The 13,916-nt window shown below is 34.9% G+C and overlaps 1 protein-coding gene across 1 annotated transcript; it reads right to left on the minus strand.

Moving 5' to 3' along the window:
* Positions 1 to 1,351: 1,351 nt before the first annotated feature.
* Positions 1,352 to 13,486, minus strand: LOC111781340 (villin-3). Its single transcript, XM_087120054.1, has 22 exons — positions 13,145 to 13,486; positions 10,472 to 10,621; positions 10,135 to 10,234; positions 9,687 to 9,755; positions 8,755 to 8,991; positions 8,486 to 8,663; positions 8,084 to 8,216; positions 7,525 to 7,684; positions 7,285 to 7,435; positions 7,102 to 7,202; positions 6,835 to 6,993; positions 5,990 to 6,058; positions 5,843 to 5,911; positions 5,597 to 5,734; positions 4,653 to 4,781; positions 4,153 to 4,311; positions 3,783 to 3,923; positions 3,586 to 3,714; positions 2,706 to 2,768; positions 2,355 to 2,604; positions 1,925 to 2,115; positions 1,352 to 1,848 (listed from the first exon to the last, which is right to left on the minus strand). Exons 2-22 carry the CDS (start codon positions 10,525 to 10,527, stop codon positions 1,735 to 1,737), a joined length of 2,796 nt encoding a protein of 931 aa, XP_086976180.1. The 5' UTR covers positions 10,528 to 10,621; positions 13,145 to 13,486; the 3' UTR covers positions 1,352 to 1,734.
* Between the last annotated feature and the right edge of the window lie 430 nt (positions 13,487 to 13,916).

Raw genomic sequence — 13,916 nt, forward strand, 5'->3', positions numbered from 1 at the left:
GGATTGAGTTTGTGAAATTTTTTGGTTTGAACACAAAATTTCAGATTAATTGAGTTGGTGACTTGAGCAACCGGAATAAAGTTCACAATCTAATCCACTCTGAGGTTTTTTTTTTTTTTTTTTTTTTTTTTTTTTTTTTTTTAATTATTATTTAAAAATTACACATCTCCATAATTATTATAATATATATTTCATCGATAACTAAATCTCATGAAATTCAATATAAAACATTCCTAGGCCACAACACATCACTAACATCGAATACAAACATCAAATATTCGTAATCTTTATAATAATCTTAAAATCATGATAGGTTGGGTTGGATTGTATTCCTATTTTCGAGTTAGTCGAGTTGACCCGATAACAACAATGTCAACCACCGAACTAACCCAAATTTTTTAACTTTCCAACCATTTAATCTAATCCAGAAAAAAATCTAACCCAACTCAACTTTTTTATCTCGTAAATTTTAATAATGCTATTAAAATTTTGGTGGTGGTTAAAGATCTTTTTACTATAATTTTAGGAGAGAACCATTTTAAATTTAGAGAGTATGTCACTAATAAATATGGTTAATTTAATTTAACTAATAAAATATGATTTAAAAATAATCAAGGAACCAAGTTCATAATCAATGATTATAAATAAAATAATAATAACAATAGAAAAGAGACAAAAATTATAAATCATATCTTTAGTGGTTAAGTGTTCGGATAATTGTTTGTGGCTGACAGCCCCACTGATGACGACTAAATGAAAGCTACTGTAGTACTCTCTTGGTCAAATTACAAAAATACCCTTTTATTTTTTTTTCTAATAAAATAAAATAAGGTCACAAAATTTATCAATTAAAACATAATATTACATAAAAAAAAAATAGTTATTAATTCAAGATTGATGAAGTAGGGTGATTATAAAATAGGAAAATTAAGAAAATAAGCTATCTCTACGCACCCTTTTTCAGGAGGTCACCTAACATAAAATTGCATCAAAATACGTTGAAGTATTGAAAAGAAAGGTGCACCTTATTGATATAAATAAACTTTGATTTTTTTTTAAGCCTTTTTTAGTCATTCTATCCTTAAGATTGCTCTCATCCAAATGTGGTCTCGATTAATTCATGTACTCATCCCCAAATCATATCTAAATGAAACAGGTACCACTCAGATACCATTTGTAATGACCCACGCCCCAGATTCAGAATCTCGGGCATGAGTCGTAGCAGTAAACATAGTGACCACCAAAATTTTCCATTTCAGTGTTCGAGATCCTTCTTCAAACCAAAATTATAGAGCCAACCAAATAGTCCACAGACCATTCTAAACTACCAACTTCTAGTAAACACACAAGATTAGCAGGCAAGTAACTTTTCTTCCAAATATTTTGAGTAAATCCATATACATTTGCATATACATCATTTCATTTCTTCTGCCAAACAAAAGATCTGAAAGCCCAAACAAACTCAAAAACAATACATAATTAATACGTACCAACAATAAAAGAATTGAACTGCCAGGCTTGTCTCAAAGGCAAGACACCACGCACTTGCAGGGAGGGAAACTATAACAATGGAGTAGTTCTTCAACGAACAAAAACAGAAAGGAAAACAAAAAAACACTCATCATCAGGCTGCATCACAATCAATACCAAAAATGCAAACCAGCCATGAAACCCAAACGAGCAACTGGAAGACACCACAAGCAGCAAACATTACTTGCCCAATAAATTAGCTTTCTAAAACAGATCAGCCTTCTTCTTCGCAATGTCTTGCTTCCATTTAGGCAGTTTATAGAACGCTTGCTTCGGCATGCCAAATATCGTCTCGAACTCTTCCTCGGAAAGATAGGCCTGAGAACATTGAATGAACCATTAACACCCATAATATATCAGGAAAAGTTTAGAGGGAAATCTCCATCACACTGACCTCTCTTCGTTTGAAGTCGATTCCCGTCACCGGATTCTCAGACTTAGATTTTAATTGATCATAACTGAATGTACTATGAACAGCAGTTTCAGCATAATCATCCTGAGAGGTCGAATCCCCCCCATTGTTTTCAAATGAAGGGGAAGAGTTCCCTGTGTCCTTGTCTTCGAAATTTTCATCGCCTCCTTTCCCTGCCAATAAAAGTCGAGGCAATGTACAGGTATGTTTCACAGCATCAAATACTAGAAGTACTATGATTTACAATGATATATGAATATTAGGAACTTTCCAGAATTACTTAACCACCTATCATATAAATTTGAACTAGAATTCAGATCAACTCAGCTATGAGTGTATAAATTTAAATGCAAAGAATTTAAACCTTCAATTAAAACACTGATATTTAGAAACTCCAGCGTGGCTCTCTTACCCGAGAATTGATCTTCTGATTGTGGACTGCGACCATGTGCAGTAGGAGAATCACCTGGCTTCTTTTCTGCAGTAAGAACAGAAGAAAGTGCAGCTACAGCAGCTGCCCTTTGCGACCCTCCTCCTTGACCTCTGCTGGACGGTCTTGTAGAAACATTTTTCGGGCCAGAGGATGAACTAAATGCGGAGTTTAAAGCAGCTAAAGCTTCACTTCTTTGCCTTGGTCCATCGCCTGATGCGTTAGCTTTATCCTGCAATAGCAATATATTCATCGATATCAAATGGAAAACGAGTGGCAAAACCATAATTGCCCAAAATAAAACAAAATTCACAGACAAAGTTGGGCGTTTACCTCTGCAGCATTGCCAATTCCAAACAACAGAGAAATCTTCTTCTGGAACGAGTTACCCTGAGCCTACATTTGGTGAAGATAATTTAAAGTTGGACTAAAATTCTCCAAACAATGCAAAGAAAAAGAAAAAAAAAACAATAGATAATGAGATAAATTATCAATGCAAAGCACTAAAGTTGAAGCAAGTTATAGAATAGGGATCTTAAACATGGATAAGAAATGGCTCTTTCCCTTGTTAATCTTTAGAACCAAAAAGGTCATCCTGAAAGTACAAAAATCTGTAGAGAACAACAAAAAAGCTCTCCTATCCTAAACAAAAGAGGAGAATATCGTCAGCAAACTGAAGGTGAGCCAAGTGAACCAAGTCCTTACCCACCTCAAGCCTTCAGTGACACTCTTATCCACTCCTGTCGACACCAACCTATTGAGGACATCCATGACTAAGAGAAAAGGGAAAGACAGTAACGGAACACCTCGGCCTAATTAACACCGTAGCAAAAATCTTGCCTCTACGTATCCCGTTGACAAAAATAGAGAGATTTGCAAATTTGATAGAGTTCCACATCCAAGTTCTTCACTCGACCCTAAAACCCTTCTTCCCCAAAACTCTATCCATGAAGTTCAGATCCATATTATCATAGATTTTCTCAAAGTCAAATTTTCCTTTCTAGAATATACTTATTCACATTTCAATTTTCACTTCACAATATCAAGCCAGAGAACTTTTTTTTCCCCATGAAAAGTGTAGATGAAGAAAATAAAGTGGCAAGAGAACTGTAACCATGTTTGCAATCAAAGAAATTTTTTAACGAAATATAAGATGAATGGAGAAAAAGTATAATGACATAAAGAAAGGAAAATGCCACAAACTAGCACTTACTAAAGCTTTATAATTATCCCACGATGAAAAGTATGTGGTGAAGAAGCTTGGTTCGTTCCCCTCAGTGACTTTGTATAGTGGTACTTTTGGAGACAAACCCTCCAGAGATGCAGCCAATTCTATGTAACTCTGCAAAAGCCGTTTATCAAATAACAATAGTAAAAGAGAATTTTGAGATATCCTAAAATAAAGAGTACCTGCCCAATTTCAAAGGCAGCTTGCTTTTCTTTGGTGTCAACCAACTGACCAACCCATACAAACACTTCGGCATGTGTATCAAGAATCAAGATATCCTCTGTCAAGAGATCATCTTGAGAAAAGTTGAAAATCTCCTCTACCTGAATAATATAAGGAATAATAATAACTATACAGGTTTAACAAAAGCATCCAAAATAATGAACAGAGAAGGTCCAAAACTCACCTGAAGTCTTCCTGAAATATCCAAGTAAGAGGATGGTCACAACGATTAGTCGAAGAAAATAGGTATCAATATTAAGAATAATTAGATAAGGTAGAGAAAAATATATTGCCATCAAGAGAGAAATTATTGATTCAGAATAAATGTACAGAGATGCCACCTTTATTTGATGAAATTGTGTATAGGTGAGGGTCTCTGACAACATCTGGAGCTGCTTTTTTGCTGGTATAATTTTGCTTTCCCCCAAGAGCAGACCAGAAAATAGAACTTTCTGTTCCTTCTTTAGCATGTTTCAAAGGACCTCCCGGCTATATCATAAATAGGAAGGATATACTGCTGTTAGTAAATAGCCATGTGTACAGAACACATGTCTACAAGAATGCCTGTAAAGCATGGTTGTAAAAAAGAAACCTGTGAAATTCGTAGATAATCCCATTATATTTTAAATGTTAGTTTCAAAAAAGAAGTCATTCCATATTAGTCTGCATCTTTCACAAGTAAATATCCTTTAAAAACAAGCCTAACGAACCCTATAAACGTTACTCTCCATGCTCCTCACTTGACATGAAGTTAGTGTTGTGGTATATGTTCAACAAAAATCAGATATATTTGATACTAAGAAAGGTAAACGGCAATACTGTGGTGCAACCTTTAAGAATTCAGCAACTTTTGCAGCTGATTGCTGCAGTTCAAAGGCACATTGATTTCCATGCCAAGTAAACACAGAAGATCCAGTTTGCAGGAGAAAAGAATGGCTAGAGTCCAATGATGTTGCCACCTGATCAAGAACAAAGCTTATGAAATTGTTCCTGAAGTAACATGAAGGATGAGTTATAACTATAGAAGTAGAATCATTTATACCAATTAAGAATTGCATCCGATTCCAAATATATAAAAAATGTTTATGAAATTTCTACAATGACTAGATTTGTTCAAGTCAACACAGCTATACAAAGCAGAGTGGATAAAAAAGATTAGCGATCAATCCTCAAGATTTAGAGCTTATTTATTCAACCTAAAAGCCAAAGTACTGAGTGAAAGAGATGCAGAAGTTATTGATCTCAAATAAGGGCTTGATCACAAATAAGCCTAATGATTATAGGGATACTAAACTTCCAGAACGTTCAATGTAACAAAAATTCTAAGCCCAAAGAAACCGTCAGCGAGGTGTAAGCATGGTTGTGAATTCTTCTAAACGCCCCCATAAGGGTATGTGCTCCCGCATATCACTCCATGCATAAAGCTCCGGGAAAATAATGTTTAAGCATTTCTTAGAACAAGGAAATAACTTTGTGCGGATAAAATTTTCTAGAACCAAACAATAATTTATTGTCTGGTTCAATAAAAGAGTCCAATCTAAAAGGAGACGAGGTTGCACCCTTTTTTATGGCCAGAAACATTTTCCATATCTGAAAGTTGCTATAAGATACTTCCCATTTCCTCTTTCTCTACTGTGGTTGAATGGTATACATAGAAAGAAAATATGCATCAATCCAACTTATATAAGATAAAGGCATTCTACAAAAGATAATATCCATAAAATGTAGACAGCCACAAACAAACAGAAATGAAAGAGGTGTATTCTGCACATACAGCATCGACTTGCACTGCCATATTGTTGTGAATAGAAGTTCCAGAAATCTTGATGAGAGCAACACTTTCTGCACTATATGTTCCATCCACCAATTTTTTGTCTGCTATAAATTTCTTGTAACCAGCACTCAGACCACCCTATAGAAAGAGTACTCAGTTAAAAAGGAGAAGCGCCAGTTTTCATGCTAGAAACCATAACTCGCAAAGCATGATTTTGTTAATAAATATTTGCACAAGCTACAATACCTTAAGCACCACCATAGGCTGGAAAAGTGCAACAAACTGTGGTGGTTCTTTACCCTGAAAAATGCGAACCTACACACATACCAATATAACGTGTCAAAGAATAATGATGATGACATAATCTTGATCTACTAATATAGAGTATAATACCCAAACTGGTTTCCCCTTAAGCGAGTTTGACATTGAACTTGCAAGCCGAGCAGCTGCCGCCTGGTCCTCCTGACATTGGACAATGTATGAGATAATGACAAGTATACAGCCCAACATATTTTTTGGTGGGGGCAAAGGAAACAAAAGCGTGACCAGAGTCTTATTCTTGTTGTAATGACAATTTGTGGTAATGACCAACATAGTCTTATAGATTGGAGCCCATTTCTATATCTAAGGTTTGGACTCCTTTTGTGGGGCTGATTTCATATGCCCTGTATTTTCTTTCACTTTGCTCAATGAAAGCTCGGTTTTTTTTTTTTTTTTTTTTTTTCTAACCACAGACTTGTTTGATTGCACTCCATCCAGAAATAATTATCTCAAATATTGTCATATTTTAAAGTGACTCCTAGGTAATCATTTTAGAATCACTGGTCGGAGAATCATCACACATTATTTCTTTTTATTTAAAAAAAAAAAAAAAAAACAATCTTGTTTTATTACCAAAAGTTGCAAATTGAAGTTTTAAAAAAGACACTCATAGTCATCTTAAATCACTTAGGATGTTGAGCCAAACACACTCTAAATCAAATCCTTTAAGACCCTTCTTAAGAAATTATGATATCTATAAGAAAATAAAAAATACTTCATTTTTGTTCTAATGCCAATTATTATGAACTGCTATTCGAGTCGTGCCTAGCTCTGGCAACAGCAAAATATAATGAATTAGTCAACAGTCGTATAAGACATCCCTGAAAATGTATTGATCTATTTCTTGTCGTTTCAAATGTACAACTCCTAGTTGTGGAATTCCATTAAACACCCGAAGCAAGATATTTTCAACTTACCTCGACGCTATCCTTTCCATACCAAGTACACAAAAGGTAATCTTCCTTCCTCTCTCCAGAATGGTAAGTGTAAAGAATAATATAACAGTCTCCACTATAAAATTTGCCAACGCCCTCTGAGGGCACTGGAGTCTTCGTGTTCTCATTGATGCACCATACCTGCAAAATGAACAATGTCCAATATCTTAGCACAAAACAAATATGTAGCTATCAAATTCATAAAGTTATCTTCAAAAGTAACATAAAAAAATAATTTTTTGACTAAACCTCCATTTTTCCACCTCCTTCCAGCAACGGAGGTACTTCCTCATTTACTTGTGTACTTTTTGACATCCCCTTAATACCAACACCTTGTTGCTTCAATAAAGCTGGCAGAAAATTGAATATCAAAATGAATAAATTGAGCAGAAAGTACTTTAAGTCTACTTTTAAGTCACAGATGACACCTACCTGCTACCTTTCCTCTTCCTTCCTCAGCTCCGGAAGCAGCAGATCCTGCTGGCCAGGAACCAAAGTTGGATTTGAAAGAATGCGTCTCATAACCTTGAATAAGCCGTGTTATTTGTGTTGATTTTGGCCTATTTTGTTTAGCAAGGAATTCCTAGAAAAGTACAGGTAGGGACGAACAGATACATTTAGATCCAAATTTAGGAACATACTATCTTGGGTCCTACATTGCCACTCTATTACCTCAGCGACTTGAATGGCCGTTTTTCTTTCCTCCACTTGGGTTATCCGTCCAACCCAAACAAATACCTGAGAACCACAGTCCAGTAGATAGCATTTGTTGTTTTCTAACAATGATTTGGATAGTTCACCGTCAATGATCCCCACTTCGCCACCAGCTATGCTGCATGCATCCAAAAAAAAAAAAAAACAAACTTGAGTGTGTTTCTGAAGAAGGGAAAAAATAATCCTGTAGCATTGTGTGTCAAGCATCAAGGTTTCCAACATCATACCAATGAAAAAGCGAGTAAGACATCCTTAAATTAAATTGAACATTAATCTAGAAAAGCATATGAGATTCTCACAAAAACTGTTATAATTCAATATTGTTTTGTCTGGAAGAAAAATAGCAATATATTTAACAAGCTGGTTCTGTTAACTTAAGAAAAGCAAGACCACTTATTGTCAATATGAGTTTAACTCAGCAGTTATGGCTTCTTTACCTCCTCTAAGAATTTGTAGATTTGAATACCTATTTAAATTTCTCATTTGCGTTTGGTGAGGGTGATAAATAGACAGATACCTATAAAGTTTAGCAGGCGTGGCTTCCGCAATCACGTCATCATCAGTGCTAACCTTCTTCCCAATAGGTGCAAAACCACCAAAGAGGACCCAGAACTCCCCTGAGTCTGACTCTGTATCTAACTTCCCATCATCTGAAGCAGCAAACAAAATTACACGATTAAAAAACTAGGAGTAACTAACAGCAATAAGTGAGGAACTTAAGGAAACTAGTGATAGATTAATTAGCCATGTGAGGTACTAAATTCCTTTCTGCCAACTATTACTCCTTCGATCTTTTTTTTTTTTTCTCCTTAATTTCTCTGGTCACTCCTTTACTTTCAATGAAGAAGTGTTTCTTATTAAGGGGGGAAAGATAGGGGGACAGGTAGCAGAGTGAAAGACTAGAAGCATTTCCGCATACCCACTACCGCAACATCACAGACTCCATTGTGATACTTTTCCTTCAAAAATTGAACCACCTCCAAAGCCTTGGCTCTTTCTTGAATATTGGAATTAGCACCATTGAATTGATATATCTTCTTTTCAGTGTCTAGGATGAAGACATCATCATGATTGAGAGTAGACCGAGCAAAAGGAACCTGCATTATCAAAATGTAAATTTTGATCCTAGAAAAATCAAATTAAATGAAATCCAAATATATGGGAGTTCATATGAATAGAATCACATGCCTGTTTCATTCTAACAACTCGTTTTCCTTTGCAGGTATATAACCGTGTTTCAAATTCTTCTTCCTCAACTTTTTTAAATCCAGATGCAACACCTCCTTCAAGTGGAAGGATACAAGGTTTGAAGTATGATAAAAATTTGTCAGATTCATGGCCTTGAAGCTCTCTATGCTGCACTGCACGTCCTCCAAGAGCTGCATCTAACTCTACAGACTTTATTGCAGCAGTCCCAGATTCGTCCTAGGTCAAAAGGTCCAGAAATTTAGGTATTAATCCTTTAAAAGAAAAAAAGAAATGAAAATGAAAAGCAAGGTCTCGCGGGGATTCAATTGTGGTCCCCTGAAAACACATTAACAAAGATTGAGTTATTTTATTTTTCAATGATAATAAAAACTTCATTCAAGTGGGGTCAAGGCACCCGCTGAGGCCAAATGAGCATAAAAGTGGCGTCCAATACCGTATTCATGGAAAAAAGTTCATAACCATAGATCTTGAGCATTGCAACTGTCATTCTTTAAATTCTCACAAAATAAAAGAAAAATATCTTTTAATTTCTTTTAGATCCAGGCACTCGCAGAGGCCAAGTGAGCAGAAAAAGGGTGCCCAATTGGCATTCATGGAAAAATCATAATTACTAACTTTGAGTATTGCAACAGTGATTTCTAAAAGTCTAAAAAAATTAAAGAAAATTTTGTATACAATTTTTAGATCCAAGCTCTAATGTTGTGGATGTTCCAATTTCCAACAAATATTGGTGAGTGACTCTCAAGGTTTCACCAGGGATTGTTAAAAAATTAATGTTAGTAAACAGTCTTTGATAGCCTAATTGAGCATGTAACATCTGCAGTACAGTAGCCATGATCTGAGAAAATTTCTATAAATCGAGGAGAGTCACTGAGGTTTGAAAGAGCAGGGTACAAGATAAGAAAGAACACCTGACTTGTATCCCTTCCAATCCAGAAATGTATGTCGAACAAGAAAGAGCCACTTTTGCTTTGTGTTGTCTGCAATAGGAAATATTTATCAAAATACAGTACATGAAAGAGACCATTTTCACAAAGTGATTGCACAAGCATTTTCTTCAAAGCCACCTCCCATTAATACAGTTTATCTGTTAGCTCTTGGCATGAGCGACTCATTCTTTCTCAAAGAAGAAAAAAGAATAAGACAACCAAAGAAGAAAAATAATCTAAGAACTTGGACTTCTATCTAGCAGCTTCAAACATCCCACAAAGCTTACATCAATTAAAACTTCAAAATGGGAAGCACTGCCACGGTTTATATAACCATAGTTATCTTTTTACTCATATGATAACGAAAAATAATCTAAGACGTTTCAAATAGACACTAGAGTAGTACTAATAATAGAAAGTTGAAAGCAACCTGCAAAACTATGTAGCTATCCCCCATATAGAATTTTCCAATATCTGACTTCGGCAATGGAACAGGCTGAAAATTCTCAATTCGCCAAATTTCAGTGCCACTAAAAGATGTTAAGCTCAACAAGTAAAATTAGAAACAGCATGTTCAATATTGACAAAAAAAAAAAAAAAAAAAAAAAAAAAAAAGAAACAAGCAAGTATAAATAAAATAAAAATGAAAATGAACAACACGATTTTAATTTGTTAGATATACAGTGAATGTAGTAAATTCTCTTATCCAAAAAAGGAAAAAAGAAGAAAGGAGAAATAATGCTCAATGCTAGTAGAACAAAGGATACGCTCTCTGCCCTACTCCTTGAAAAGCAGGATCAAAAACTTTTGCTGGAACAGACATGTTTAGTTCCTTTCGTATAACTGGGTATCGTAACGAAGTTTTAATGATAGGCTCTTAAAGGCCTTTATCTATCACCCAAGAATGCTACAAAACCCTGCATGAGAGAAAGTAGTCAGGGACTAGGGATAAATTTATAGCAAAAACTAAGAATTAGAACTTAATCAATGAATTGTAATTGAAATGACTGTAAAACCTGCATCATTTTACTTCCATCTTGGCAAATTATAAATTCTTTCATTCATTACTTGGATAATCTATAAATCAGATTTCACAACAGGGTACCTTTGGTCGTAACTAGGGAACAATAAAATAGAGAACGGGAAGTTACAAAAATCCAAATACAGTTGCAATCTTTTAAGCATTCAAAACTTCAGAAAAGATAAAAATAAATCAATAAAACAGTTGATACATGGATGCCTCCCACAATTTGGCTGTGGAACACGGCAAAATACCATATTTCTGACTAGACAAAAAAATAACTAAACAGAGCAAAGTTGCCCGTCAAACAAACGGAGAAAAAGTGCCATTTTCCTCTGCTAATATATTACACAGTAAAAAGATCCCTTGGATTTGAATAATCTTTTCCACAGTGCAGCGTGCAAATTTTTCTCCTTAGAATGCATGTATATAAGGCAACTGTACTGTACTGGACTGCAGCTGAATTATACTAATGTCATAGAGTCCACAGAAACATTCAAGTTACTCTGTGCCGCTGTTCACGAAACTTTTTTTCCATAAGAAAGATAATTGTTCGTTAAAGAAGTGAAAAGTTACAAAGAACTCGCTTCAGGAGTTGAATAATAACCCCAAAAATAAGACATAAGACCAATATTCTTTAAAAATATCATAAGCGAACAATACCAATAAGCTAAGAAGCACATACACTTTAGTTTGACTAATGTGTCCAGATCCGACACTTGAACACTCTGACACTTGTTGGAATGTATCGGACACTTACTGGCACAATAGACATATGTCAGATCCAAATTGTACAAAGTCAATATGGATCCCAACAATTTTTAGACACATATCAAACACTTGCGAAATAAATACATGATAGTATAGGTTAAAACTAATAAAATTTGAAGGTGAAATACAAAAAATTCTATTGTAACGCATTTTCGTGTGTGTCCTAGATTTTAAAAAAAGGTCATGTCAACTTGTCTATGTCTTGTATCTAAATCCGTGCTTCTAAGCTAATAAGCTAAAACGGATGTCTACAAAAGCAACTAAAAGGATGCAGCGTATGCATGCTACACATCTATGGTCTCGTTAATTGACCACTACCCCATCTAATAAACTAATGCATCACTCTTCATCAGTGAAAATTGCAGTAGTTTAAAAAAAGTTGTGCAAGTGAAATTGGTGTCCTTTTCTCTATGTCACAGGCTAGAAAACTCAATTCAATCTCTCCAGGGTTAGGAATGCAACCAAAGACCCACTTTGGCTAATCAAAGGGAATATCGTGGGAATATAAGTGAGGGACAAGATCTACATTTATGTGAGGGCTTTTAGGTGAATCCAAAAGTAAGGCATGACGGCTTAGCTTAAAGTGGATAATATCATACCATTTTGAAATGCGAAGAGGTCTAGTATCGGAAGTCCTATTAAATTATATCAAGTCACGCCCTAAACTTAATCGTATTTGTAGAATCCTCGAGCGTCAAAGGAAGAGGTGGTGAGGTCAATAACATAGTCAAGTGGAGATCTATGCAGTATGCTCTGGAAAAAAAAAATGATCTCAATAAGAGATAGACGGGTCAATGACTATTCGAGGCACGTTGAAAACGCACCAGTCTCAAATGGGCAAGACATAGGGAATGGAATATCATGAGTAAATAAGTAGGGCGACAACATCTCCACTAGATGAAGTATTTTCAGCGAAACTAAAATCAAATTCATCTACTCATATGGACAATAACATACCGTAGTGAAAACATGTAACGGTCCTTTGTCCTAGCAACTGGCACCAGTCAACCCGAGACACGTCCCAAACTTAGTGGTGTCAATAAATCCTCCGGATTCAAATAGAATAATACGCCTCAAGAACACATTGCATGTGCTCTAAGAAGAATCAATATGTGCTCTGTGAAATCCCCACGTGAAGATCCATGGTTGATAGAGGAAGGTAAAAAAAAGCTTTCAAGTAGCCTCAAGAGCACAGTTCATGAATTTTCATTTATTTCAAAATTATAGATACCTTTACACAACCAACGACTCAAAATTGTATTACGTTCCATAAAAAGTAATAGATGCCTTCAAAAGGAGACAAACAGCGATATCCCAAACTGAAGAGGCCATCAAAACGCACACACACACAAACACACCAAATAGAAAGGGTGAAGGAAATAGAACTTTCAGATGTATTCCAAAAGCGCTCCAAACAAACATAAAGACCTCATCACAAGAACACATAAAACCAAAGCTCCAATCCGTTTCCAATTCGAAATGATTTCCAAAACAAGAAGAAACAATAATAATCATCATCAAAAACAAAGAAAAAAACAACAAGAAGAACAGTAAATCAACAGAAGAAGAGTACTAAATTAGGAAGAGATCCAAAACCGAATTGAAAATAATGGAGAAAAGGAAGGGGGAAATAAATTCATTCCAATACCTGAGATCTCTGAACTGTTTCAACTCCGGCGATGATGAGATAAAAGGGAAAGCCAAAAAGACAACAATAAAGGAAGAAAGTGAGTCAATTATTGCTAAATTGGTGCAAAGGAGTATCTCTCACCAGCTTTGTTCGAATCAGAGTTCAAATGAAATGAAAATTTAGATAGGTGGTGAAGTACAGGGCGGGGAGGGGTATGAAGGAATTATGAAGAACAAGAAGAGGAAGGAGATGGATGACGATGATGAGAGAGAGAGAGAGTGGTAAGAGAGAGAAAGTGCAGAAAAAAATGGAAGAGACAATGGCTATTTAAGGCGAAGAAAGTGGTGACGATGTCACCTGCTGTGTTGCCTCTCTCTGCATCTTCTATGGAACGGAAAACTCGTAAAGATTAGTTTTTTTTTTTTTTTTTTTCCACTTTTTCTCAAGCGAAAATAAACCTCAAATTTTTTTATTTAAGAAAATTAAATAATTAAATGTGATCGAGTGAATTTTAAGTTTTTTTTGTTTTTTTATTGGTAGGGTTGACTTTTTTATTAGTACTTATTTAGTGAATTATGTTCCAATATATCAATAATAATTTTTTTTATTAAATACTTTTGATTTCTAATGGTCTTGAAAATAATAATTTAGTGTTTTAATTTTGATTTGTAGCTATTTAATTTTCTATTTTGGTCATTTTAACTTTTGTGAATAATGATTTAATCTTTACATTTTAATTTTATAATAATTGTCATTTAAAATTTCAAAATTAGCTTTGAGTAGGGGTATA

This window comes from Cucurbita pepo, chromosome 19 (assembly GCF_057944985.1).
Source record: "Cucurbita pepo subsp. pepo isolate OVF chromosome 19, ASM5794498v1, whole genome shotgun sequence".
Lineage (NCBI taxonomy): Eukaryota > Viridiplantae > Streptophyta > Magnoliopsida > Cucurbitales > Cucurbitaceae > Cucurbita > Cucurbita pepo.